General features: G+C 43.7%; 1 protein-coding gene across 8 annotated transcripts in view; it reads left to right on the top strand.

Annotated features, from left to right (window-relative positions):
• xrcc2 (X-ray repair complementing defective repair in Chinese hamster cells 2) overlaps positions 1–27,855 on the top strand; it is a 92,869-nt gene that overhangs the window by 23,836 nt on the left and 41,178 nt on the right. For 5 of the 8 annotated variants that reach the window (XM_069914799.1, XM_069914802.1, XM_069914800.1 and 2 more), the window contains 2 exons: positions 124–802; positions 18,372–18,452. In XM_069914799.1, the coding sequence (XP_069770900.1) occupies positions 124–802; positions 18,372–18,452 (760 nt within the window). Of the gene's footprint in view, positions 1–123; positions 803–18,371; positions 18,453–25,687; positions 27,252–27,855 lie in introns of those variants that run through there. The other 3 variants (XM_069914804.1, XM_069914803.1, XM_069914806.1) reach the window with 3 other exon arrangements.

Genomic DNA, 27,855 nt, shown 5'->3' on the forward strand with positions numbered 1-27,855 from the left:
TCCTTGCTGCATTCCAATAATTACTGTGGAATCTGTTAACTGGGTCAAATATTGCTTAGGGAATTTTGAGAATAAATAATACTCCCTTTGTCTGGTGCTAACTTTCCTTTCTGTATATTACAGGAAATACGGTTGAGTTCTATGGCCCAGAAGGAACAGGAAAGACAGAAATGCTTTATCACTTGGTGGCATCCTGCATCCTTCCAGAATCAACAGGTGGGCTCCAGGTTGAGGTGGTCTTTATTGACACAGATTATCATTTTGACATGCTTCGCCTAGTTACCATTCTGGAGTATCGTTTGGCTCAGCGCACAGAGGAATTGGTTAAACAGTGCCTGAGTCGCTTGTTTCTCGTCCACTGCAACAGCAGCACCCAGCTTCTGCTGCTGTTCCATTCACTGGAAAGCATGGTTTGCAGCCATCCTGCACTCTGCCTTCTTATTGTGGACAGTATGTCTGCCTTCTACTGGATCGACAGACTGAACGGCGGTGAGAGCTTGAGCCAGCAGGAAGCCAACCTTGGGAGTTGCATCGAGTGTCTGGAGAAGCTGCTGAATGAGTACCAGCTCGTGCTGATTGCAACCACACAAGCTCTCATGCATAGGCGAGGTCCTGAGGCAGCCAGGACAGATGGAGCTGCTGCAACCTGGCAGCCACCACTCACAGAATTTAAACCGTATCTGTGTAAATCATGGCAAAAACTGGTCAAGCAGAGGTTTATTTTCTCAAAAAACACCACAGGGGATAACAAGCAAGAATTTGCTGCTGTTTCTCTTCAGCCAAGATCCAGCATTGTGAACAGGTGCTCCTTTATTATTGCAGATGGTGGGGTCCAGTTTCTTTAACCCGACAGCATTCATTTCTTAAAAGAAGACCACTTGAGACCCTTGTGATTATACATGTGGAACAGTGCCTCCTTTTTGATTGTTCAGGGTTAACTTAAGTATTTATTTGCTCTCCTGGCGTGCACCATCAAATGAACCCTTTAACTGATTTGACCCTAAATAGGGTTAGATGGAGGTTCAGCCACCTTCATGTGCAGATGGTTGAAGGTTTCATTGCAAATTCTCCAACTAGTTTTGGTCTGATTTTTTTTTTTTCTGATTTGATTCTGCAAATAAGGGCACCAATCAAGGCATCTAATTCAAAGCTCCTTTTCTGGATGTCTATCCTCTTTGTGTGCATGGGCAAGTCCAGGACATGCCCTTAATATAGATTCCAGGCACGTGGGTTAAAGCAGAATACCAGAAATACTTGAGTTCTTTTTAAAGATGGAAGCCAAAGTAAACTTCTTAAATTAGATTTTAAGAATTCTAGTTGGGGGGGGGGGGGGAAATAATAGTACTTAGCTTGTACATATATTTATAATCTATTCTCCAAGATGTCTTAAAAAAAAACCATTCATCTGTAAGTGGGACCTGTCCTTTTCCAGTGTTGAAACTGGGTTCTTCAATCCTGCTTCATTAATGATAATAAGTTTATTCTCAAATCCAATATACATGTGCACCAAAATTCTTATTTGCTTCAGCTACAAAAACAACTCCAAAACATTCACGATGGTAAACTTAATTGAAATAAAAAGAGAGATTACGCACAAAAATTGGCAACAATACTGCAGTCTTTTTGTGGTGTGGGATCAGTCATTGATTATAGTAACAAGGGGAGATTCAAGAGCCTGTTAGCTGTACTTGAACCTAGGGGGTAAAAACACGGTGCTGGCAAAACTCAGCAGTCACACAGCATATTTTATATGTAGCAAAGATACATATAAAGGGGCTTCACCCCTTCATCAAGCTATGAGCAAAATGCAGACAGGCACCTTGAAGGTGTTGGTTTTCAGGCTTCTGTACCTTCTGACCGAAGGTAACTGAGAAGAGGTTGTGGACCAAGGTGATGGGGGTGGGTGTCCTTTATGATGTTAGCTGCCTTCCTGAGGCAACGCCTCACATAGATGGCAAGTCAGAGCCTATGGTGGGCCTGGCTATTTTAGTTACCTTTTGGAGGCTGCTGCTTGCCTGCGTATTCAAATTCTCAGACCAGGCTGTGATGAAATCTGTTAGTATACTTTCCACAATGTGCCTGTAGAAGTTTGATAGAGTAATTGACAACATGCCAAATCTCTTCAGATTCCTTCAAAAATAGAGGTATTGGTGTGCCTTCTTCACAGTTGCCTCAAAGAGCTGGCTTCAACAGAGGTCTTCTGAACCATGTGCTCCCAGGACTGAAGATTCTGACACTTTTCACCTCCGTCCCATCAATGAAAACAGGTGCCAGATTCTCGATCTCCATTCTAACTCTTATCCTTTCCAGTAGTTTGACCAACAGAGAGGTCGAAAGCAAATTTGTAGATCATGGAGTTGGAGCTGATCAGGGAGCTAGCTGTACAGGGAGTAGGGGATAAAGCAGGAAGACTTGAGGTGTCCCTTTGTGGATGATCATCAAGGAGAAGGTGATGTTGCCGATGTCCACTGATATGGATCTGCCAATGAGGAAATTGACAATTCAATTGCAGAGGGACAAACCGAGTCCCAGATCCTTCAGTTTGGTCAGAAGTTTTGCATTTTGCAACTTGTATTTGTGATTGCAAGCAGGGGGAAAAGGGGTTTAATCCAGTGCAACTTGAATGCATTGCACTCTTCTCACAAATGTTTGAGATTTGTTTTTCTATTAATGCTGTACTATGCAGGGGAGTGGGGCAAAGGAAAAAAACAAAAATTGTAGAATTTACTGAGTATCCAGGAATATAGAATGTTCGTAGTTGAAAATGTGAGTTTTAAAATATAGTAATTTTAGCCGCACGCGACTTGAAAGAAGACTCACACACGCAGTGTAGTCAGGTTAAGCTCTGAGTTTAATTAGGGCTCAGGCTTGACTTTTATACTTGCACTGTTCTCGCCGTGGCCCCCCTTAGCTGACTTCACCACATGCATAATAAAAGCGGGTTTCCCGCATAACAATGCCCTTCTTCCCTGCGCGCTGTCCCTGTCTGTTGGTTGCGCAGCAAGGCCAGCACCATTTTGGGGTCGCTGCCCTTGCCGTTCACCTGCCGGTTCGCTTGTTGGGGCCAGTGTCGCTGCTCAGGCTGCTGGCCTTTGGTTGTGCTTGCCGCCCGGAGCACCAGCCTGATCGTCACCACGGCGGGCCCCATCGTTTTTGAAGTTCAAGCTTGTTCACGCTCTTTCTAGAATCATGGAAATATACAACATGGAAATGAGCCCTTTCATACCAACTCCTCCACGTTGACCAAGTGCAAAAGAAGCCATTCGTTCCTTCATAGTGGTCTTCACTCTTTTGTCACCCTGCTGATTCTTCCACATTGCCCTTCTGTTCTCCAGCCGTCACTTTTTTACATTTTGTTTCTGTACACCAACTCCGAGACTAGCACTATAGGGCTGATAATTATTGATATTGAAATATTTGAATGCCCTTCAGAGGTAGCACAAATTCAAGTCTTAATTATAAGATTATCATTAGTAAGTACAGTATGGAATTTAGAAAGAACTTCTTTCCTCAGAACACTGAGCTCATGCAATGCACACTACAAGATTAGAACACTACAGCACAGTAAAGACCTATTGGCCTACCAAAAAAACACCCTCCCAACTTTATAACCCTCTATTTTTCTTTCATCCATGTGCCTGTCGAGGTGTCTCTTAAATGCCCCAAATGTTCCATCTTCCACCACCACCCCTGGCAAAGCCCCCACAACTTTAAAAAAAAAACTTACCCCTGATGTCTCCCCTAAACTTTCCTCCTTTACCGATTAGTGCAGTGCCAGCGATTGGGACCAGACCTGGGTTCGAATCCCGTGCTGTCTGTAAGGAGTTTATATGTTCTCCCCATGTCTATGTGGTTTTTCTTCTGGGGGCTCCAGTTTCCTCCCACCCTTCAACAATGTACCGAGTTGTAATGGGGTGTAAATTGTGTGGCACAGACTTGTAGGGGCCAAATTGGCCTGTCACACTGCTGAATGTCTAAATTTTAAACTTTAGTTTTGGCTACTCCCACCCTGGGGAAAAAGGCACTGGCTCTCAGAATCTTGTCGAGCTCTATTAAGTCACCTCTCATCCTTCTACACTTCAAAGAGAACAGTCCCAGCTCTGCTAAACTTGCCCATAAGACTTATTTTCCAATCCAGGCAACATCCTGGTAAATCTCTGCAACCTCTCCATAGCTTCCACATCCTTCCTATAATGTGGTGACAGAACTTTAAGTACAATATTCTAAGTGTGGTCTCACCAGAGATTTGTAGAACTGCAACATGACTGCTCAACTCTTGAACTCAATTCCTGACAAATGGAGTCCAGCATCCCACAGGCCTTCAACCTATCAGCCTTTGTGGCAACCTTGAGAGATGTATGGTCCCTCTGTTGTTCCGCCTGTTAAGTATCTGTCCATTAACCCTGCCCTAAGCCTTCAGGTTTAACCTTCCAAATTGCATCACCTCACACTTATCCAGATTGAACTGCATCTGCCACTTCTCTGCCCAACTCTGCATCCTGTCTATATCCACTTGTAACCTCGACAACCTACACCATCCTCCAACCTTTGTATCATCTGGAAACTTACTGACCTATCCTTTAGGAAAAGAACAGAGATCCCAGAACAGATCCCTGCAGAACTCCACTAGTCACTGATCTCCAGCCAGAATACTTTCCATCCTCTACTACTATTTGCTTTCTACAGGCAAGCCAATTCTGAATCCACACAACCAAAGTTCCATGGACCCCATGCCTCAGGATTTTCTGAACAAGTCTCTCATGGGGGACCTTGTTAAAAGCCTTATTAAAATCCTTACACTCCACATCTACTGCCCCCCTTTCATCAATTTCTTTTGTTACCTCAAAAAACTCAATTCAGCTCATGAGACACGACCTTCCCCTCACAAAGCCATGCTGACTATCCCTGAGAACACTCATAAGTTCTGTCCTTAAGAATCCTCTCCAATAATTTGCCCACAACTGATGCAAGAATCACTGGTCTATAATTCCCAGGATTCTTGCTATTACCTATTTTAAGGAAAGGAACTACATTTGCCATTCTCCAATTCTCCAGCAACTCTCCCGTGGCCAAGGAGGATGCAAAGATCATTGCCAATGCCCCAGCTATCTCCTCCCTTCCCTCAGCAACCTGAAGTATGTCTTAGAAACATAGAAGATAGGAGCAGGGGTAGGTCATTCTACCCTTCGAGCCTGCTCCGCCATTCAACGAGATCATGGCTGATCTTAAAGTTCAGTACCCCGTCCCCGCCTTCTCTCCGTAACCTTTAATACCCTTATACTGAAGAAATAGATCTAATTCCCTCTTAAATAGATTTAATGAACCTGCCTCTACTGCCCTCTGTGGCAATGAATTCTACAGATTCACCACCCTCTGGGTCAAGAAATTCCTCCTCATCTCGGTCCTAAATGGTTTGCCTATTATCCTCAAACCATGGCCCCGGGTTCTGGACCCCCCACCATTGGAAACATCCCATCTGCATCCATTCTGTCCAGTCCTGCCAGAATTTTATATGTCTCCATGAGATCCCCTCTCAATCTTCTAAACTCCAGCGAGTACAATCCCAATTTGCGCAATCTTTCCTCATAAGTCATTCCTGCCATTCCAGGTATCAGCCTGGTGAATCGCCTCTGCACTCCCTCCATTGCAAGAACATCCTTCCTTAGATAAGGTGACCAAAACTGCACACAATACTCCAGGTGGGGTCTCACCAAGGCCCTGTACTGGTGCAGTAAGGTATCCTTGTTCCTATACTCAAACCCTCTTGATATGAAGGCCAACATACCATTTGCCTTTTTAACCGCCTGCTGTACCTGCATGCTCGCCTTCAGAGACTGGTGTACAAGCACCCCTAGGTCTCTCTGCACTTCCCCATCGCTTAATCTATTGCCATTCAAATAGTAATCTGCCCTCCGGTTTGTATGACCAAAGTGGATAACCTCACATTGATCCACATTGTAGTGCATTTGCCATGTATCTGCCCAGTCCCTCAATTTATCCAAATCACACTGGAGCTTCCTGACCCCCTCTTCCGTGGACACAACCCCTCCTCGCTTAGTGTCATCTGCAAATTTGGAGATATTACATCCAATCCCCTCATCCAGATCATTAATATAAATTGTGAACAGCTGGGGTCCCAGTACAGATCCCTGTGGCACCCCACTGGTCACCGCCTGCCACTCAGAAAACGAGCCATTTATCCCAACTCTCTGTCTTCTACCTGCCAGCCAGTTTTCAATCCACATCAATACTTTGCCCCCAATCCCACGAGCCTTGATTTTGGAAGCCAGTCATTTATGCAGGACCTTATCGAAGGCCTTTTGGAAGTCCAGGTACACCACATCCTCTGGCTCTCCCCCATCTATTTTACCTGTCACCATCTCAAAGAATTCCAATAGATTTGTTAAGCACGATTTACCTTTTGTAAATCCATGTTGACTCTGTCCGATCCCTTCTCTGCTAGTCATATGCTCCGCTATTACATCCTTAATAATGGATTCCATCATTTTGCCCACTACTGATGTAAGGCTCACCGGCCTATAATTCCCTGCTTTTTCTCTACCCCCCTTTTTAAATAGTGGGGTAACATTAGCTACCCTCCAATCCATGGGTACTGATCCTGAGTCTATCGAGTTCTGGAAAATAATTCTTAAAGCATCTGCTATCTGAATGACCACTTCCTTAAGTACCCTAGGATGTAGATTATCAGGCCCTTGGGATTTATCTGCCTTCAATCCCATCAATTTCCCCAAGACCATGTCCTTAGAGATACTGATTTCTTTCAGTTCCTCCCTTGCATTAGTCTCTATGTTTCCCAACATCCTTGGGAGGTTATTTGTATCCTCTCTTGTAAAAACAGAACTAAAGTAAGAATTTAATTGGTCTGCCATTTCCTTATTCCCCATTATATATTCCCCTGATTCCGACTGCAAGGGACCTACTCAGGATTTCACCAATCTTTTTTTCTTGACATATTTATAAAAGCTTTTGAAGTCGGTTTTTATATTTGCCGCAAGCTTACTTTCGTAATTTATTTTTGCTCTCTTGATTAATCCCTTTGTCCTCCTTTGGTGCATCTTGAACTGCTCCCAGTCTTCGGTTGTGGTACTTTTTTTGGCCAATTGTTATGCTCTCTTATTTAGAAGTAAATTGTGGACTGCACATGGGGTCAAACTCATTCAATCCCAGCATTAGATTTAAAACTCAATCTGCTATAAAACTCAATAGGTCAAGAAGCATCAGTGAGAGGAAAAAGAATGGTGGATGTTTCAGACAGAAACCCTTCATCAATACTCAATAAAGGGTTTCAGCTTAAATCGTCGACTGTTCTCCCTCTCCCACTGATGCAGCTTGTGCTGCTTGAATGTGTTTGGCTTCAGATTCCAGCATCTGCTGAGGGCCTTCGGCGTTAGATTCAACGTGAACTGCAGTGACTCCAGGGCAATCCAGTTCCTTTGATTGGTGGAAGAGACAACTGTAACATTGATTTCTATTTTAAGGTATCATGGTCAAAACTGAGACACATTATGTTGGAGAAGTCACATAAGGAGGAAGGATAAAGGATTAGGTTGCAAAACAAAAGTTACCTGGAGGTCCTCTGTGGATCAAGCAGCATTTGTTTTTTGGGGTGAGGAGGGAATTGTGGACATTTGAGGTTGAAACCCTTCATTGAGTAAGCATGGAGTGAAGAGATAGCCAGTAGAAGGAAAATTAGGTAAAATTGGGCCATTAGGGGATTAGTGAACCTGGGATGAGTGAAGAAGGGTACAGCTGGGAGACTAAGGATGTCTGAGGAAAAGAAAAGAGAGGGGAGAATAAAGAGCAGATCACGCAAGGTGATCCAGGTGAAACTGAAGACATCTGATGAAGGGGGATCGGTGGGAACAAAGGTAATCTGCGGTTGCTGGGGCTGTGTTCAATAGACAAACATGTTGGAGAAATAGAATCTACATGAAGTTAAAGGTACCCAATGTTTCAGGCCTGGGCCCCTGATCAGGAACAAAGGATAACAGTGCTGGAATGGGATAAGCAAAAGGACAATAATGGGAGAGATGAAGGATGGGTAAAATGTGTGGGTAGAGTTGGATTGAACCAGAAAGGGGATGAAAATGATATGCAGGTGTGGGATAGGGGACAAAAGAGATGAAGGATGAATGAAGATGGGTAGGAAAAAAGGGAAGGTAATGAATTGGAAAATTCATTGTTCAGACCATTGGATTGTAGACTACACAGCTGTAATGTGAGCTCTTGTACCTTTAGGGATAGGTTACCATGATGGGTTAGATAATGTTGGAAGGTCAATTGTAAAGCTCCTGAACATAGGTTTAGGCAATTTAGACCATTTTTATTGTAAATTCATTTCATGAGAAAGGGGTGGCTAGAGGTGTGTGTGTGTGTGTGTGTGTGTGTGTGTGTGTGTGTGTGTGTGTGTGTGTGTGTGTGTGTGTGTGTGTGTGTGTGTGTGTGTGTGTGTGTGTGTGTGGCGCGCGCGGGTTTTTAATGTGCCTATCTTTTGAATGGATGCTGCATTCCACAACGGCTGTCATATACATTCAAGTCTGTTATCGTCTTGTGGTCTTCGTAGTTTTCAGAAGTCCAAGACACTCCTATACTTAGAATGATGGATGTCAAATATTTCCCACCCCGACAGAGGGGCACAAAAGTTCACCAGTCCATTGAAGCTCTAAGAGCAATCCAACGTCCCTCTCTTTGTAGCCTGAGAGGCTCTAGTTTTCCCTTTGAATACTACAAGTGAAGCCTTCTCCAGTGATATCCCCTGGTCGTGCATTCCAGACCCTGACCACTTGCTGTGTAAAATGCATTTTACTCCCATCACTTTCATCTAGAGCCTGATAATTCTGTTGAAACTTTAGATCCAATGCTATCTATAATCAGTGGTATGAATAGCAAATCAAATGCCATAATTGAACATAGTATGTGTTGTCATAGAAACACAGAATATAGGAGTAGGAGTAGCCGGTCATCCCTCTGAGCAGGTTTTATAATTTAATATAATCGGGTCTGATCCTCCTCAATAGCTTTTTCCTGCTCTCTCCCTATTCATTGCACTTTTGTGTCCAGAAATCTATCTTAAATATATTCATGAATGACATTTGGCCTGTACAACCTTGCGTGGTATAGCATAGAACGATGCAGGAACAGGCCCTTCAATCCATGACATCTGCTCCAAACATGATACCAAATTAAACCGAATCTCCACTGCCTTCACGTGATCTATAATCCAAATATTTCCTACATGTTCATATTATCTGACTAAAAACCTCAAACTATTGTATCTGCTTCCATGATTATCCCTGGCAGTGCATTCCTGGCACCTACTATTCTGTGTTTTTAAAAGAACCTTTCTCTTCATGTCTCCTTTAAACTCCTGCTCTCACGGTAACAGGCCATTTCGGCCCATGAGTCCATGCCACCCAATTTACACCCTATTAACCTCCACCCCCAGTATGTTTTGAACAGTAGGAGAAAACCAGAGCCCCCAGAGAAAACCCACCAGACACAGGGAAAATGTACAAACTGCTTACAGACAGCGGGGGATTCAAACCCAGGTCCGGCCCCGATCGCAACCACTACACCAACCGTGCTGCCCTCTAGTAACCGTGTTTTTACCCTGGGAAAAGAATCTGTTTACTGTATCTTTGCCTATCACAATTTTATTAATTTCTTTCATGTCTTCCCTCAGCCTCTGACGCTCCAGAGAAAACAACCCCAGTTTGTCCAACATTTCCTTGTAGCTCAACAGACAAAATCTTCCACTCCACCCCTCCCCTCCCCCCCCCCCCACCCCACCCTCCTGGTCCCCAACTACCAAATTATACCACTCACCAACTTATTGAGGGGAATTTACAGTAGCCATTTAACCTATCAACCTGCATGTCTCTCGGTTGTTGGGGGACACGTTTCTGATGATATATCACTGGAGGTCAGACTTGATCCTGGGATGCTGAGCTTTGAGTCAGCATCTCTACCACTGTGCTGTCAGAAGTTGTCACAGGATCAGTTTCTCCAGAAAAATATCTTTGAATAAGTTTGGCAATCCAGTTCCTAACTTTGGTTTAATGAGGCTAACTACTAGGAAGGAGAGACATTAACAAAGTTCACTGACTAAAATTCAATATTAGATCAGCTTGATCCATAAAGGAAGCGATTAAAGATTCACTGGGGAATGATAAATTTGCTTACACTATTTTGTTCTATGGCGCTTGAGTTCAGAGATGCATTTGGACTGTTTTAGCGTCTATGCATTTGGCAGGATGGAATAACTTTTGCATTTAAGTTTGGATTATGCAATTGTAATATTCACTTTTTTAACTGGTACATACAGGCTCATGTATTTTGCACAAAGAGAACAGAACACAATGAAGTTGTTGAACCCATGGGTATTGGCAGCTGACACCAGAGAAACTTGGGCAATAGTTCTCCCTTTAATGTAATCTCATTGAAGTTGTCATCTGCCAAACCCACTGAAATGTAGGCTTCTCTCTGTTGTTTTTTTATTACACAAATTCATAGAGATAGCTGTATCTTGCACATTCTTAGAACTTCTTCTAACTGCATTAGAATCAGGTCACGTCCATTTGTTTAGCCCCCAGGCAAGTGTTCACAGAACCCTTTGATGTCAGATTTCCATTTCATCTTTTGCTGTGCTGTTAGTGTTCCTGGGTCCGGAGCTGAGAAGCGGAAGCTTTCCAGATTGGGAATAGCCATGATGTTGGCTATCCAATTATATTTAAACTCGTGCAGCTATTAACTAAACCATCAACTGAGGGGGAAGGAAACCATGGAATCATTAATATGTAATGATAAATAAATCCTTGTAGCTTTTGTATGTCCTAGAAGGTCAATGGCCTGCATTGGAACAATATGTCCAGCACTACATCACTGGGAGAGAGCTTCAATGTGGCAAGAACAACTTGCCACCACCTAAAACAGCATTCGGCTTGGGCACATTCAGCCCATTAATACTAATTTTGAAACAAATATTGGTCCAAATCAAACCAAGCATGCATTTTAAGAATTATGTTACATGGTGATTACCTTTTCTCACACCATATCCAATTATATCTCTCTTTTTGTTTGTTGGTCTGGTCTCCTCCCCCTCTCTCTCCCCAGTCTTTAATTCAGATGCCTACCTGCTTTTGCTTTGAGGGGTTAAGCCTCCAGTTGATGTTGCTAGACAGCCATGTTCCTCCAGCATCTGTGTGTGTGTGTGTGTGTATGTGTGTGTGTGTGTTTTACTACAATCATAGCATCTGCAGACTTTTGTGGTTCATTCCCCTCTTATGTTGCATCTAGTTGTATGTAGTGTAGGCACTGATTATATATTCTAATTTTAGTAACAGAGCAAAAAGAGAAAATTTTCAATTCTTTTATTCAACCATGTGATGTGGGTAGTGCAGACAACACCAGCAATTATTACAATCCCTAAATGGCTTCTTTGGTGACTTCACTGATGGGAGCTTGGAATGATCAAACCTAAATATCCCTCCCTGAAACTAATTGAATGAGTTTCTAATCACACCCCAATAACTTCATAGTTGTTGTTCGTCCTTCATAGTTGAAGATGACCATGGCTTCAAAGTCAAATTGGAGATTGGTGGCTGTGGGTCCGGAGGTGACTGACGAGGCCAATCTGGGCCCTGAAGGCTCACTCACATGTGGGACACAAGTGGGTGGATGCTGTCGTGGCAGTGCATCCAGCTCGGGCCTTGCACACAGCACTCTTTAGTTGTGCCTCGATGAGGCGCCTGACATCAGCTGCACGGGCTCCTGTGGTGATGTTGCTGTGCCAAGCTGGACGGTCAAGGGCAAGCATCTCCCACACCCAGGCCTTTGAGGCAGTCTTTGTACTGTTTCTTCTTCCCCCCCTCCCCCCACCAAACTGAGCGTTTTCCCTGACACAGTCCTCTGTACAGCAGCTGCTTAGGCAATGTGCTGTCTGGCATTCTGATCACATGTCTGGCACACCTGGCTTGGGCTTTCGGCAGGAGGGCGTAGACACTGCAGAGCCCAGCTCATTCCAGGATTTCCGTGCCATTTCATAGTACTTCACTAAGATTACTTCTAACAAAATTTAATTAGTAACTTGCCACAGATCCTCCAGTAGGATTTGAACTTCCATTACTCCTGATTCCAGACTTAACCTCAACTTTTCTGCAACCTGCCAATGGTGGGAGCCATGCCCACAGACTAACGCCAAATGGGGAACCATTTTGTCTTGTGGATCTGTGCCCATTTACAAACTGCACGTGGAGGCTTCCCAAACGCATTTCACTCCGGGTCCTTGCTCTGGCAGACAGAGGATGTCCTTGTGCTCGGAAAGAGCCCCTTTAATCTAGAATCACAAAGCACTTTGTCCACAAGGGCATCCAGCTGCAAAAACGGCTTTATCCTCACATAAAGAGAGGCTGTTTGGAAAACGTGAAAGTGCTTTCGGAGAGGAAGAGATAACACAAAGAGGAAGGGAAGTTCTTCACAAAAATTAATGATTTTTAAGCTGGCAATAGCAAATAAAATGCAACTGGCAGACTGTCCTTCAGCATCAACAGAAAATTCAAGAATGAAAAAGGAAAGCAGAGATCTGTAAGTCATTGAAGTGAGAAAAATAAGGCTTTTATGTGTAGAATTTGAAAGAAAAAAATGCTGGATCTTATAGCTGAAACAAACGAGTGTTGATATTTGTGAAACTATTAATGCAACTTGTCACGGTCTAAATGCATCATTGGAGTTGCAGCTTCTATAAGGACAGGAAAATAAACAAACACTGCTCAAAATATTACTGGATTAATTATGTTTGGCCCAGTTCACACCACAGGTTTTGTAGCTTGGTTGCCATCTCGAGAGGTTCTTTCCTGGTGAGATGTAAATTGTATATATTAGAAGAGAGCTGGATATGACTCATTCAGAGAATAGTGCTTTGTTTTGGTGAAGTGAAATTACATTCATTGCACATTAGACCATACACATTGGCGACTAGTCTCATCTTCTTCTTTGGCTTGGCTTCGCGGACGAAGATTTATGGAGGGGGTAAATGTCCACGTCAGCTGCAGGCTCGTTTGTGGCTGACAAGTCCGATGCGGGACAGGCAGACACGGTTGCAGGGGAAAATTGGTTGGTTGGGGTTGGGTGTTGGGTTTTTCCTCCTTTGCCTTTTGTCAGTGAGGTGGGCTCTGCGGTCTTCTTCAAAGGAGGTTGCTGCCCGCCGAACTGTGAGGCGCCAAGATGCGTGGTTTGAGGCGAGATCAGCCCACTGGCGGTGGTCAATGGGGCAGGCACCAAGAGATTTCTTTAGGCAGTCCTTGTACCTTTTCTTTGGTGCACCTCTGTCACGGTGGCCAGTGGAGAGCTCGCCATAGAACACGATCTTGGGAAGGCGATGGTCCTCCATTCTGGAGACGTGACCCACCCAGCGGAGCTGGAACTTCAGCAGCGTGGACTCGATGCTGTCGGCCTCTGCCATCTCGAGTACTTCGACGTTAGGGATGAGATTAAGAGAAATGCCTCAGAGAGCAAATTTCCAGCACAGAATTTTGCTCCAAATTCCCTCATCTGCAGCCTGTCGTGTGTCTCCAAAATATACTGATTTACACTGCTCCACCATCCACCATCAGCTCTGTTCAACCAGTATCTTGCTCTGGTGGCCAGCTTTGCAGGTTTATTTCCACTTAAACTGAGGAGAGAAGGGAGGGCTGGCTACATTAGAGATGGTGTGATCCTTGACTACTTGTTACTTCCAAAGGACTTTTTTCCTTCCTCTTCCTTTTTTTTGCAAGATGGTGCTGGAACGTGGCAAATCTTTTGCTAGCCTGCTGAAGGCACACAGCAGAAATACTCTCACTGTCCCTTGGAACATGAGGCAATAATAAATCTAAACCTATCAAACCTTTGCCAGAAATGTAGTGAAAATTACAGTAAAGTGAGTAAGCAGTCTTTGGGGTAAAACAAGAGGTGCCAATGGAACAACTCCAGGGATAGTCCTGAGATGTTGGTTTTATGATTATTCACAAGGGATTTAAAGCCCTTGGGGAGTATAAAACAATGCCTGAGGGGGCTGTGGGAGGAATGGAAGGGTCCAACGGGGCTTTGGGGAGAATGGAGGCAGTTGAAGGGACAAGGCAGGGCCTGAATTAGGGTGGAGGGGTATTTGGGGGGCTCACTGGCTCTGAGGAGGGAGAAATAAGGTATGTGTCAAGATCCAAAGATGACAGGAAATATTTTCACCCAGAGAGTAGTCAAGATTTGGAGTGGACTGTCATAGATCATGGAAGGCGATCGCTCAAAAGGGGACTGGAAAATGTTACAAGCCCAGGGGACCCCAAAACCCAGCAGCAATAGAAATTCACCAAGACAAATGGTACTTAAACATGAAAACAGAATCACACTTTAACTTATCACTATTGACTTAATTAACCTAACTTAATCCCCTTCTAATTCTAAGTGCACATATATGTAATGTGTGTGTAAGTTCAGAAAAGTTCTTTGGTTCACAGTCCAATCTCACTTCTTATTCCTCCTTGTTCACTGGTTGCAGGCAATTCTTATACTGTGCACAGAATTTAACATCTATAAAGTTCACCAGGGTTTGGTGCTTGAAAGGCAAATGGTTACCACTCAGGAAGGTTCTTGGTAGTTTTCAGAGAGAGATTTGCTGTTCACTGGAAACCCACAACTGATTCCCTCTAATCAGCCACATCTGTCTTGCTGAAGAAACTTGCCCCATCAGGGTTTTCCAGATAATGACCTCTTTCTTTCAGGTCACCACAGAGTTCCTTTTTGTTTCACTTATTTCAAGTGAAACATTAGGTAGCCAGTCCTCTCCTCTTGCATGAACCACAAGGGCTTTGACCAGGCTGAGCTAAGCACTCACAACCTGTCTTCAAAATGGGGTTTTTCCACAAGCTTGCCAGCTTGTCCTGTTCCAGTCCCAGCTGTTGCTGCTGACTGTAAAACTGCAGAACTTCTCTCTCTCTCTCTCTCTCTCTCTCTCTCTCTCTCTCTCTCTCTCTCTCTCTTTCTCTCTCTCTGAGAAATGCCTGTTTTACTCCCTCTATGCTTGCAAAAAAAACCACATGACCCTCTTTGAGCAGCAAACAGCACTCCCAGGCAGCCTGTGGCCCCGGGCCTACTCCTCCGAGTTCTTAGATCTGTTCCTTTTCAAAACAACAATCCATTAGTGATGTCACTTGGGCACTCTCCAAAGCTTTTGCAAAGGCTCTTGGAGCTGGCCTGTCTGGCTTGAGCAGCGCTCCAGTATTTTAAATGAGATCTGTTTTGAAGTGTTTATATGTGACCTACACTAAAAAAAACTGCCCCAACTTATGTCCCAAAATCATATCTATAATCTGTCACAGTAAGTATGTGAAAAGAATGCAATTGCAGGGCTGCAGGGAATAGATGGACTGGATTGCTTTTACATGGAGCTGACATGAGTTTGATGGACCAAATGGCCTTCCATGCTGTACACTGTATGTGATCTTGTGCTCTAGCATGGTCCAGTTGGGGAGGAGGTAGGTGGAGGCTTGTGGCCATGAACCATTGGGGGAGGAGGGAGGAATGTACCACCAGCAGAGGTTGAAGAAAGGAGCAAAGTTGGAGCGTAAACGGGGACAGTTGTGTTGTATATTAACGATTTGGATGATGGAATGAAAGGCTTTGTGCAGGAGAAGGAGGAGGTAGATGCAGAGTCTGCAGAAGAACGGAGACAGATTATGAGAATAGACAGAGAAGTGCCGCATTAAACATAAGGTCAGAAAGTGTACGGCGTGCATTTTGGTAGAAGGAATAAACAGGCAGATTATATTTTAAATGAGGAGAAAACTGAAAATATCCAGATGCAAAGGGACCTGAGAGTCCTTGCGCAGGATAGCCTGAAGGTAAACTTGCAAGGTGAAGAAGGCTGGCGTTCATTTCAAGGGGAATAGAATATAAGAGCAGGGATGTGATGTTGAGGCTTCAAAGGACTCTGGTGAGACCTCACTTTGGAGTAATGTGAGCAGTTTGGGGCTTCTCATTTAAGAAAAGATGTGCTGACCTTGGAGAAGGTTCTGGGTCACGAGGATGATTCTGGGAATGAAAGAGTTATGATCTGAGGAGCATTTGACAGATCTTGGCCTGTATTCTTGGGATTTGGGAGAATGAAGGTGAATCTCATTGAAACATTTTGAATGTTGAAAGGCATGGGAAGAGTAGATGTTGAAAGGTTTTTTTTCCCCATGGTGGGGAATGGTGAATGGTGTCTGCTAAGAACAGGAATTAGGCTTACTTGGACAGTTGGGTTTGTGGATCTTTGGTAGAAGGTGGAACTGGGCAGTGAGGGGTTGGAAAACAATGTGGAAGGCTGTAGAATGGAGATGTATGGAGGTGATGAGGTCAGTGAAAGAGCGAGAGATGCAGATACTTGTCGGTTTGGTCCCATCAAGGGATAAGAGGAGGTGTCTGAGAGCTGCTGTCCAATTTCAGCATTGTCCTTGTCTATAGGTTTGATGGTGAGGTTAGGATTGGTAAGGGGAGTAATGCATTCTGAGAGAGATGACTTTGGAATAGGTGAGGGGAGTGGTGAAGTCGCAAAGCTTAATTCTCATCTGCAATTGGAGAAGAAATCCAGAGTGGACAACAGCCCAGAGAGGGGTATCCAATAGGATAAAGAGAGCTTGAGGCAGGAGAAGGAATCCTCAGTATTGGGGAAGGGGGTGGTGGAGAATCCTGTTTGAAGAAATAAGCTTGGAGATGGAGGCAGGAGAAGAAGAGCTCAATGTCATGGTGAGCATGGAACTCGTTAAGGTATTGGCACGGAGACAAAGGTAAGGCTACTACGGAAGACCAACCATTCTGCCTCGGGGAGGGGAAAGTCAGAGGGGCTCGTGGAGCTGGGGTAGGTTGAGTGTTGGCAGGTTAAAGGGCTGAGAGGAAAGGGTGGGCTCAGAGGAGTGAGAGGTGGCTGATAGGGAAGGTGTGAGGGAATATAGATAGATAGGGAGCGAGAGAACGTGGATGGGAGTCAGTGAAACTCAGTGGGAGTGGCAGCTCTGGTCTGGGGATGGGCAGGGTAGGAACTGGCAGTGCGGGTCTCTGGACAGGGCTGAGATAGGAACCAGAGTCAAAGACGGTGGGTGCCACGGTCTGGAGGCCCTGGATCTCCATCTCCAACAAGAATAAAGCTTCTCGATTTCACCACTCCCCTCACTTATTCCAACCTAACTTTGGAATGTCTTCCTCCCTGCACCAATCCTAATGTCACCATCAAGCCTGCAGTTGCTTTCTGATCCTTCATGTATACCAGGAAGGTGAAGAACCAGCTGCTGAAGGCATGGATCTGGTAGAGGATGAAGTATCGGAGAGGTCCATGGCATGAACAGTTGGTGAGTCTCCTTGTGCCACAAACTATTATTGACGTCTCATGAAGTTGCGAAAATCTTAAATAGAAAGGTACAGATCAGATTTCATTGTCACACTCTTGGTCCTGCAACCTGGAAAACTAGATCAGGCAGGAGGATCCAACTTGTATTTTAATAAATGGACAAAGAGATCTTAAGGCAGGCATCAGTTTCCAAATAGATAGCTGCAGCATAGCTAAATCTCCATGTTCTTCAAGGTTGCCTTCATTGCAGGAGGATTAAATCAAACCATATTTACCACTTTTATGAACTCTGAAGATTCTGCTCCGGCCAGGATAAGTGCACCTCGCTCATAATTCTTTTACCTCATTCTTTTCCCAATTTCATACTGGGGGATGCATTTGTTACCCACAGTTTTTTTTTTGTTTGCCAAATAAAGCAATTGCTGAAGGTTAATGGTACTGGGAAGGAAGTCGAGAGGTCAAAGATTTAAAATGTCATTCGTTGCACGACCTCTAAGATAAAGACAGAATGTCAGCAAGGTGTCATGGCAAAGAACGGAAGTAAACCGACTGCAGTCACACAAGAGTCATCTGGGTAATCTATATGCAACATAAGTTTTACATCCCACTGAATACCAATGTGTGCAAATAAAAAAAAAGGGCTGGGAGTCGGACTTGTTTAAACGTATGAGCAGTTTGATGACTATCTCATCAGTACCCAATCCCATATGGAGTCAGATCACAGCCTAGTGTAATGCCTGATAGGTGTGAAAAGAGCTGGATGAATTTCCACCATGGATACAGCATTGCAGGATGTGACTCATGGATGTTCTTGCACTTTTTCCAGTTACTCGATTTTTGGATGCCACACAACAAATTCTAATCTTTTATCTGTTTAATAATTCTGGTGAAACAAACACAATGTTGAGAAATTTTCAGTCATTAAGAAGTCATTTAATTCAGGTAAAAGTTGAATTTCACAGTGTTTTAAATGAACATATCTTTTTACATCAAGAGAATTTGTTGAAGACAAAATTATCTGGACCCAGAAGGGCCGATCAAGAAATCTTAAAGCACAGAGAAGAATGTTCAGGAGGTAAGAATCTATGCAGTGATAAAATACAAGAGTCCAGCACTGCCGAACACCAGCAACCTCCAAAAACCAGCACTTTTTTCGCTAGATGACATCTGCAAACGTGTCCCGACACCACCCTCGCTCAACTTCCGTGTACCTCGTCACATTCCACATCGATATTTTGTGGTATCATCATCTAATAAGTGGCTTTTCATGGCGCGTGCCATCACTAATTAGTGCGATTATCACTTTATAAGAGGAACTCCGTCAGGCGCCGTCGCTGCTTAGCACAGTTGTTACTTTATACTCCCTGTCGAGTGTCATCGTCACCTGCCCTCCCAGTCAATGCTACCAGTCAGAAGCCAGTTTGAGCCAGATTTATTTTGAAGTACTTTAAAAAAAAATTTTAAAAACGTGCTAGTGATATTATGGTCTTTATTTATCTAAATTCATTTAACACTCTGCGACCTCTGTTTTGTGCGATTTTGCACAATTTTGAAATTTTGCTTTTGCTTAAAGGGGGTCACCCTTTTAAAATAATTCCAAAATCCTGAAGATTTCGAACAACAACAAGTGTCTGGTCCTGATGATCTCTGATAAAAAAGTTGGGTGCCTGTAACTGAGCGGCATGGTGAGCATAGCAGTTAATGGAATGCTATTACCAGCACCAGAAACCAGGGTTCAAATCCTGCGTTGCCTGTAAAGAGTTTGTACCTTCTCCCCATGTTTTCAAGGGTTTTCTCTGGGTGCTCCGGTTTCCTCCCACCCTTCAAAAACATAGAGGGGTTGTGGGATACACTATTTGTGCAGCACGGGCTTGTGAGTCTAAATTTTTAAAAATGAAATTAAAGCATTTTTATTAGTTTAAAGTTCTATTGTTCTGTCTTTGTAAAAGAATAGGCTTATCTGGAGCATGCAACAGGCCCTTCCTTCAAACTCATCCATATCCTTCAAGTTGCCTTTCAGGGCCAATTCCATTTGCCTGCATTTGGTCCTGAACCCTACCTATCCATCCAAATGCCTTTTGAATGTCATAATTGTTCTCATTTCCACCGTTCCTTCTTCAATCCAGATAAACTACATTCTCAGCAAAAAAGATTCCCTCTTAAATCTCACCCCTCTCTCCTTAAACCTATGCCCCTGAGTTCAAGAATTGTCGACCCTGGGGAAAAAGACTGTGAGCGTTCACCTCATGATGTCACATACCTCGTATGACTACGTCAGGACCTGGGAAAGCTATGTTCCATGTGTTCCTGGAAAGGTGACAGTGTTCACAGGTGCACCTGGTGAATTGGGATCAATTGACCATCAACGTGAGATGAAAAATAAAAATATATTTATTTTAAATTTAGACATATAGCACGGTGACGGGCCCTTTCGGCCCACAAGCTCGTGCTATTCACACACCCCGATTAACCTACAACCCCTGTACATTTTGAAGGGTGGGTGGAAACTGGAGCGCCCTCAGGAAACCCACGCAGACATGGGGAGAGCGTACAAACTGCTTAATGACACATTGCAAAGATGTTCTGCCTCTGCTACCATCAACATTTCTCGTCCACTTCATCTCTCAAGCCATCACCACCATTTCCTGGATGCTCAGTATCGGGAGGATTGAAAAATGGGTTTCCTTTCAACAATGTACTAATCATTAATGCAAATACAAACTCTTGGCCCAAAAAGTGAGCAATTTCAATGACTGGAGCTTTCCCTGTTAGCAATAATTTCTTCTTTGTGTTTAAAACTCTTTTCCTTCTGCTCAACTCATCGTGGTCTCCATCTCCCTGCTTCTCTTTCTGGACTTGATTTCACTCAAATTCACTGATTCATTGTTCTACATCTCGACCTTTAAATGACATTCCTTCAGGAGACAGGCTGATTGTATTGTTCACACAGGTCCCAGATGCCCTGTTGCCCTTGTCACTCTTGAGATCAGATTTCACTTTCAGCAACTTACAGTGAAAATATTTTTTAAATGAACAGCGCAGTCCAGAAGTCTCCCAGCTCCCAGAAGATACGTGTTATTAGATTTTGCAATTTGCTCTTTGTGTCTTGAATTCATTCAGCTGAATAAGAATCCTTATTTTTTCTTGATGAAGTGCCAGCCTTGATATAAAATGATAGACAAATTTTGAGGGGAAGTGTGTGCAAGAATTTGAAACTACCTCACTTTAGAAGCTTAGAAATCTGTATCTTTAAAGTTATTGGAAGGTGTTCTAAGGCTGCCATTCTCAACCTTCTTTTTGGCTGTGCCCCCTCCGCCAGGTCTCTGCTCAAAGTTTATGGGCCCCCTTCCCTGTGAAGCAGCCAAGTTTTGGTTTCTTCCATACTTCTCTCCTACTGACTACATAAAAAAATATTTGTTATGTGAGATGAAAAGGAAACAATGTGCTGTGGACCCTGTTGAGAATGGCTGCTCTAAGAGATCAGATATACAAGTATTTGGATCATCAACCATTGATTAAGGATTGTGTTTAACCAATCTTTTCTTGAGGAGGTTACCAGGAAAGTTGATGAAGGCTGTGGATGTTGTCCATATGGACTTAAATAAGGCCTTTGACAAAGTCCCATATGTTAGTCAGGAAGGTTCTGTCACTCGGTAAGGTAGTAAATTGGATTCGTCAATGGCTGGACGGGAGAAGCCGGGGAGTGGTAGTAGACGATTGCCTCTCTGTCTGGAATCCTAAGACCAGTGGTGTGACTCAAGGATGGGTGCTGGGTCCATTGTTATCTTGATCAATGGTTTTAAAACTTTTTCTTTCCACTCATATACCACCTTAAGTAATGTCTATGCCATAGGTGCTCTGTAATTAGTAAGGGATTACTTAAGATGGAATGTGAGTGGAAAAAAGAGACTGAGAACCACTGCTCTAGGTCCAATTGTTACTTAAATATTTGGCTTGAGAAAAATTGTCATTGGCCCATTTCCTTTGGAGTTCTGAAACCGTGCACATAACGAATCAATGAGGGACGATTAAAACAGTGGTTTTCAAACTTTTTCTTTCCACCCGCATACCACCTTACTAACCATAGAGCACCGATGGCATCCTATGGATAGTAAGGGATTACTTAAGGTGGTATGTGAGTGGGGGATAAAGGTTGAGAACCCTGGTTTTGGAGGAATATTAGCAGGAATTTCTTCGCACGAAGAATGGTGGGAACGAGCTGCCAGCTGAAATGATGAATGTGGGTTCAATGTTAACATTTAAGAACAATTTGGACAGTTTGCTTTTTGCCCCAGTTTTGAATCAATGCAGGAAGTACAATAGCAAATGGTGGATGCCCTGAAGAGGTAAGGGTTCCATTATTGTCATGGAATACTACATTTAGAATGAAATTCTACCGTAAGGAAGACAGAGTCGCCACTTTGTCCAGCGCTGTACAGAAATGAAGCCCCAGCAAGGTACAAACTCGCAACCCCTGGTTTGCAAGACCAGTGCTCTAACTACTGTGCTATTGGAGCTTTGATAAATATGCTTGAGATCCAGGGTGCATATTAATTTTTTGGGTCGAGGAAGGATGGAAGTTCACATTGATTTCTGCAAGTTTCAGAGATGTAGAATGTAAAAAAAATTCCAGAGGAAGCATGGTTAATGTTTCAAATCAGCATTTTTATTTGAAAAAATTGACTTGCTATCAATATTGCCATTTTTTTTTTTACCCCTTAACATCTCAATCTTTATATTTTGTCACTTGCCTTGATATCTTCCTTCATGGGTTGATGTTAAAAAAACCATTTAAGAACATTCTTGTCAAGACATGTGGAGCTTTTATTATGTTAAAGCATAGTACCACTGTAAACTATGGAAAAGTAAGTCCCTTATTGAAGATAATCATGCAAATGACCCTAACCACAGGCTTTAAACCAATTTCAAGAAGTCTGGGCAGCACTGTTAGCGCAGCGGTTAGTGCAACGCTATTACAGCGCTGGCGACCTGGGCTCGAATCTGCTGCTGTCTGTAAGGAGTTTGCCTGTTCTCCCCGTGTCTGCGTGGGCTTCCTCCAGGTGCTCTGTTTTCTTCCCACTCTGCAAAATGTTATGGGTACCACGGGTGTGGTGATATGTTTCCTCTATTGTATATAGTTATTGTTGACTACTGTATATATGGAGCTGGCCCGCCCACTGATGACTCATACCCTATGACTCCTCCCCCATGGTCCTGGGCCATAAAGGTCGAGCCACCTCTCCCTTCCCTCCATTCCTAGACCTGGATCCGGGCCAGCAAGGTTCTTCTGAATATTAAATTGTTGGACACTCCCAGTAACCACAGACACTAGGCTGAGGGAATGATAGACTTTAATATACAGAAGAACCTTGCTGGCCCAGATCCAGGTCTAGGATTGGAAGGAAGGGAGAGGTGGCTCAACCTTTATGGCCCAGGACCATGGGGGAGGAGTCGTAGGGTATGAGTCATCAGTGGGCGGGCCAGCTCAATATATACAGAAGCCAACAATGACTATATACAATGGAGGAAACATATCACCACAACGGGCTAGTGGGATGGAAGGGTCTGTAACCGTGCTGTATGTCTAAATTTAAAAAATTTAAATTAAAAAAAAACATTTAAATCTGCAAATCATCTTCTGCTGTCATCTTCTGCTGGACGTGTATCTTCTCCAGCTCCTGAGGTCTCTTTGTTCAACATTTTATCATTTTTGGAAGACAAGTTACTTTGATTCATCCAACAAACTCAGGCCTTCATAAACCACAAAATGCACCAATTTGTAACCTGAGCACCTGTACAGCTCCACTGACTGCAGACAGGTTTGTAGGTGCTTACCTACTTGCCGACATTATGATATTTGAAGTTTGAGCAATGGCCTCGCTCTCATTGTCATTGAGCAGTTTATTGGAAGCTCTGCCTTTCATCTCCTTCCTGTTCTTCAGACTGAGCTGAAAAAAAACTCATTGAGGGAAAGCGAAACTGATTGATTCTCACAGCAGTAACTTGGCCTTGGCAACTGCTATTCAGACTTCCTGTCAATGGCAGTGAGTGCCCCACTTCTTCCACTTTCTATGTGACGGGCTTTCTTTTCACAGAAGCAAAGCAAACTTCTCTTATTTCTTTTGTCCAATAGCCTAGTTTCTGGCAAGGTTGCCATCCTCGGACCTTATATCAGATATAGCGTTTTTTCATTTGATACTTCTGCTTACATAATGTTTTCTCTGTGTGACTCTTTTTTACACATAAACAGCAGACGTTAGTTCACTGAGCAAAACAGAAAAACATAATTTGTTCTCAAGTTACTTTTCCACAATAAAATCATAATTTCTCATTTATCATTCTCTATTTGGTTCACGAAGTTCAAGTCTAATCTCGTGCATGGACGGCAGTAGGGATCTCCAGATTTTCCAGTTAGTTGCAATCTAGGCAAAGTTCCTTTAATCATTCATGGTTCCGTCTCTTCTCAAAGAACGAAGCTTGTGCACCTACGGTAAATTCAACAGAATTCATCCAAATCTCTCTTGCTCCCAAAGTAACAGAGTTATTCCACAAATGAAGAGGAGTGCACAAAGCAGTTTCCGGATTGGTCTTAAGTCACATTGGGCAGATGGCCAAATAGAGTGGGAAATAAATTCCGATGAACCAGCCAACTTACCGGTCATGTCACCAACCGGTCACCTGAATGAAGCCTCTTGGGGTTCTCAGCACTAATGAACGAATGGGTATCAGAGAGAGCGATGATAAAGGTACAAAATTCAGAAAGGGCACGAGAACATAAGAAATAGGAGCAGGCCATCCAGCCTGTCAAGCCTAGTCCGCCATTTAATGGCTCATCTACCTGCCTTTCCCCCATATCTCTTAAATTCCCCTGCTCTGTAAAAATCTATTCAACCTTGACTTAAATATTGTATATGTACTGAGGGAGATTCCACTGCTTTGAATTCCACAGATTAATCACCCTCTAGGAAAAGCAGTTCCTCCTCATCTCCGTCCTAAATTTACTACCCCAAATCTTGAGCCGAGGTCCCCGAGTTCTAGTCTCCCCCACCGACCCACCAATGGAAACAACTTACCTACCTCTACCTTGTCTGTGGGTTTCATAACTTTATACATTTCTGTATAAAGTTTCACATTCTTCTAAATTCTATTGAAAACAGTCCCAGACGAGTCAATCGCTCCTGATAGGCCAACCCCCTCGTCTTTGGAATCAACCTGGTGAACTTCCTCTGCACCGCCTCCACAGCCAGTACATCCATCCTCAATTAAGGAGGCATGCAGTACTCTAAATGCGGATTCACCAGTACCTCGTACAGTTGCAGCGTAACCTTGCCGCTCCTAAATTCAATTAGCCAAGCAATGAAGACCAACGTTCCATTTGCTTTCTTGCTGCATCTGCAAATCAAAGACCGAGACCATGGACTGAAACTGAACAATTGTTATAGTTCAGGAATTTGTTTCAGACTAATTCTCTGCTACAAATTCCACCAGGTAGGCAACCACATCATTATCTCAAATGGACTGGAATTCAAAATGATATCCAAGCCTGCTGCTCAACTGACCCTCGTCTGATGCTGGCAACAGAGATGCAATTCAGATCCAATATCTTGAAGCACGTAAAAAGAGCCCCTGATACGGAGGTGGTATTCCGGGAAATATGATTCTGAGGAGAGAGTGTGTTCTTCCCACACTTTGGAGTGTGAGAAAACAGTTTCCTGGCAAGGGCACATCACATAAGGAAGCCCATAAACTGTGTGCTTAATAATATCAAATGCTCTTTAATTCTAACCAAGATTTCTTGGAATTAATTGGAAGGCCAAGTTCTGGCAGCACAGAAAAAAGATTAGAATTTGGATAATTAATGCCACTAATGTTGGGCATGTAAGCAGTTTGCAATAGAAGAGCTTTGTTGGTAGAGGGGAGCCCCAGAGAGCCAAAAGGCCAAGTGTGCATCCATAATTTGCTTTCCTGGGCATGAAGTCGTGTGAACTCGAGATGTTGAAGTCAGCGCCACTGAGAAATAAACATCTTTTGAGTTTGATTGAAACAAAGCAATTTTTGCAGCAATTTCCCGATATTTTGGCAATGAGAATAAAATCTGATCACTTGTTGGCCCACTGGGATTTTTTTCCCATAGATCCCGTACTAAGAAAATTACACGTCTTGACAGCTAAGATCTTTTTAAATGAGATCGCAGTTTGTGCATGTGTTAATAGATGTTTGCCACCACTGTGTGGCGAACGATTAATCACAGCTTCAGCGAGCAGAATAGATCTCCCTAAGGTTAACATTTCAATACTATTTCACCTTCAGACCACTGAGGGAGCACACGTGAGCGTTATCATGAATGACCTTCTGTTGCTGAGGTACCACATGACTGCTTGCCACTCCTCCATGAGGAACCTACAGCATTAGTGGAGACGACCAATCTGTAGAGAAAAGGACTTGCATTATAGCACTGGCCCTTCGACCTATAGGACATTCTAAAGTGCTCCATAACCAATGAAAGAACAGTCGTCATTGTAACTGACAGAACACAGCTGCTGATTCTTGCACAGCCACTGCCACAAATGATCATTGTGCCCTGGTGGATCTGATGGCGCTCCTGCTTTACACCTCCAGGGTCCCAGCTTTATGTCAGGTCTCTATGTGGATTGTGCACTGGGATTTCCCACAGTCGTCTCAGATTCCTCCTGCATCCCAAGGACATGCTGATTGTAAATGTGATGTCGGGGATGGTTGGAAGATCAGGGTGAAGCTGATGGGTATGTGTGATGGAATATTTGGGAGTGTTTTTAGGAGATAAATTGGTAAAATTAGAGTAGGTTACATACACACACTTTAAAAGAGATCTTATTTGAAATACTGAAGAATTCATATTCAGTGACTTTACAGAAACTATGGAGAATGCTATGGAGATTTCACAAGTGGTTGTTAATTGAAGTGAAAGAATGGACTATTATCTTTAAAGCCACAGCAAGCGACAGGCTGTCTCCAAATACCTCTTCACAAAAAGGTAATTGAGAGGTTCTTGTATACCTAAAAACAAAAGGCTTAACTCCTATTGTTTGCTGGAGGAGATCAGGGGGTTTTGCAAGTGAGAGAGGGAAGGACATGTTTCCTGGCAGTCAGAGAGAGAGAGAAAGAGACAGAAGGGAATCTTTGACTGTGTGTGTGACACAGAAAGCTGTAACAAGCAGGAGAAGCTTGTTGGAACTGAAACAGAAGCTCCAGAGTGGCGGTTGGCTGGAAGTGCTATCTGCCTGATGTTTCTCTTAGAATAAGTGGAACAGAAAGGAGCTCTGTGCTAGCCTGAAAGAAAGAGGTTATCATCTGGAGAACCCTGATGGGGCAAGTTTCATCAGTGAGACATTGAGGTGACTAATGGTGGTACCTCAGTTGTGGAAATCCTGGAACAACAAATTTCTCTCTGCAAACCCTACAAGAACTTTCCTGAGCGGTAAACCAATTACCGTTCGAGCACCAAAGCCTGGTGAACTTTATACATGTTAAATTCTGTGCACAGTATAAGAATTGCCTGCAACCAGAGAACTTGGAAGAATGAGGTGAGATTGGACTGTGAACCAAAGATCTTTCTTACATTCACACACACATTACATACACGTGCACTTAGAATTAGAAGGGGGGTTAAGTTGGGTTTAGTTAAGTTAATTCCTTTTTAAGTTTTTTAAGTTTTTTAGTTAAGTCCTCTACCGGCACCACCTACGGCTCCTAGAACGCTTCCACCAGCGTTGTCTCCGCTCCATCCTCAACATCCATTGGAGCGCTCACACCCCTAACGTCGAGGTACTCGAGATGGCAGAGGTCGACAGCATCGAGTCCACGCTGCTGAAGATCCAGCTGCGCTGGATGGGTCACGTCTCCAGAATGGAGGACCATCGCCTTCCCAAGATCGTATTATATGGCGAGCTCTCCACTGGCCACCGTGACAGAGGTGCACCAAAGAAAAGGTACAAGGACTGCCTAAAGAAATCTCTTGGTGCCTGCCACATTGACCACCGCCAGTGGGCTGATAACGCCTCAAACCGTGCATCTTGGCGCCTCACAGTTTGGCGGGCAGCAGCCTCCTTTGAAGAAGACCGCAGAGCCCACCTCACTGACAAAAGGCAAAGGAGGAAAAACCCAACACCCAACCCCAACCAACCAATTTTCCCTTGCAACCGCTGCAATCGTGTCTGCCTGTCCCGCATCGGACTGGTCAGCCACAAACGAGCCTGCAGCTGACGTGGACTTTTTACCCCCTCCATAAATCTTCGTCCGCGAAGCCAAGCCAAAAAAAAAAGAAAAGTTAAGTTAATAGTGATAAGTTAAATTTGATTCTGTTTTCATGTTTAAAGATCATTAAAAACAACTTCTGTTTAAGTAACCATTTGTCATGGTGAATATCTATTGCTGCTGGGTTTGGGGTCCTCTGGACTCGTAACACATGTGACAGAGGATCGAGTCCTGAGAAATACATA

This window comes from Narcine bancroftii, chromosome 1 (genome assembly GCF_036971445.1).
Source record: "Narcine bancroftii isolate sNarBan1 chromosome 1, sNarBan1.hap1, whole genome shotgun sequence".
NCBI lineage: Eukaryota > Metazoa > Chordata > Chondrichthyes > Torpediniformes > Narcinidae > Narcine > Narcine bancroftii.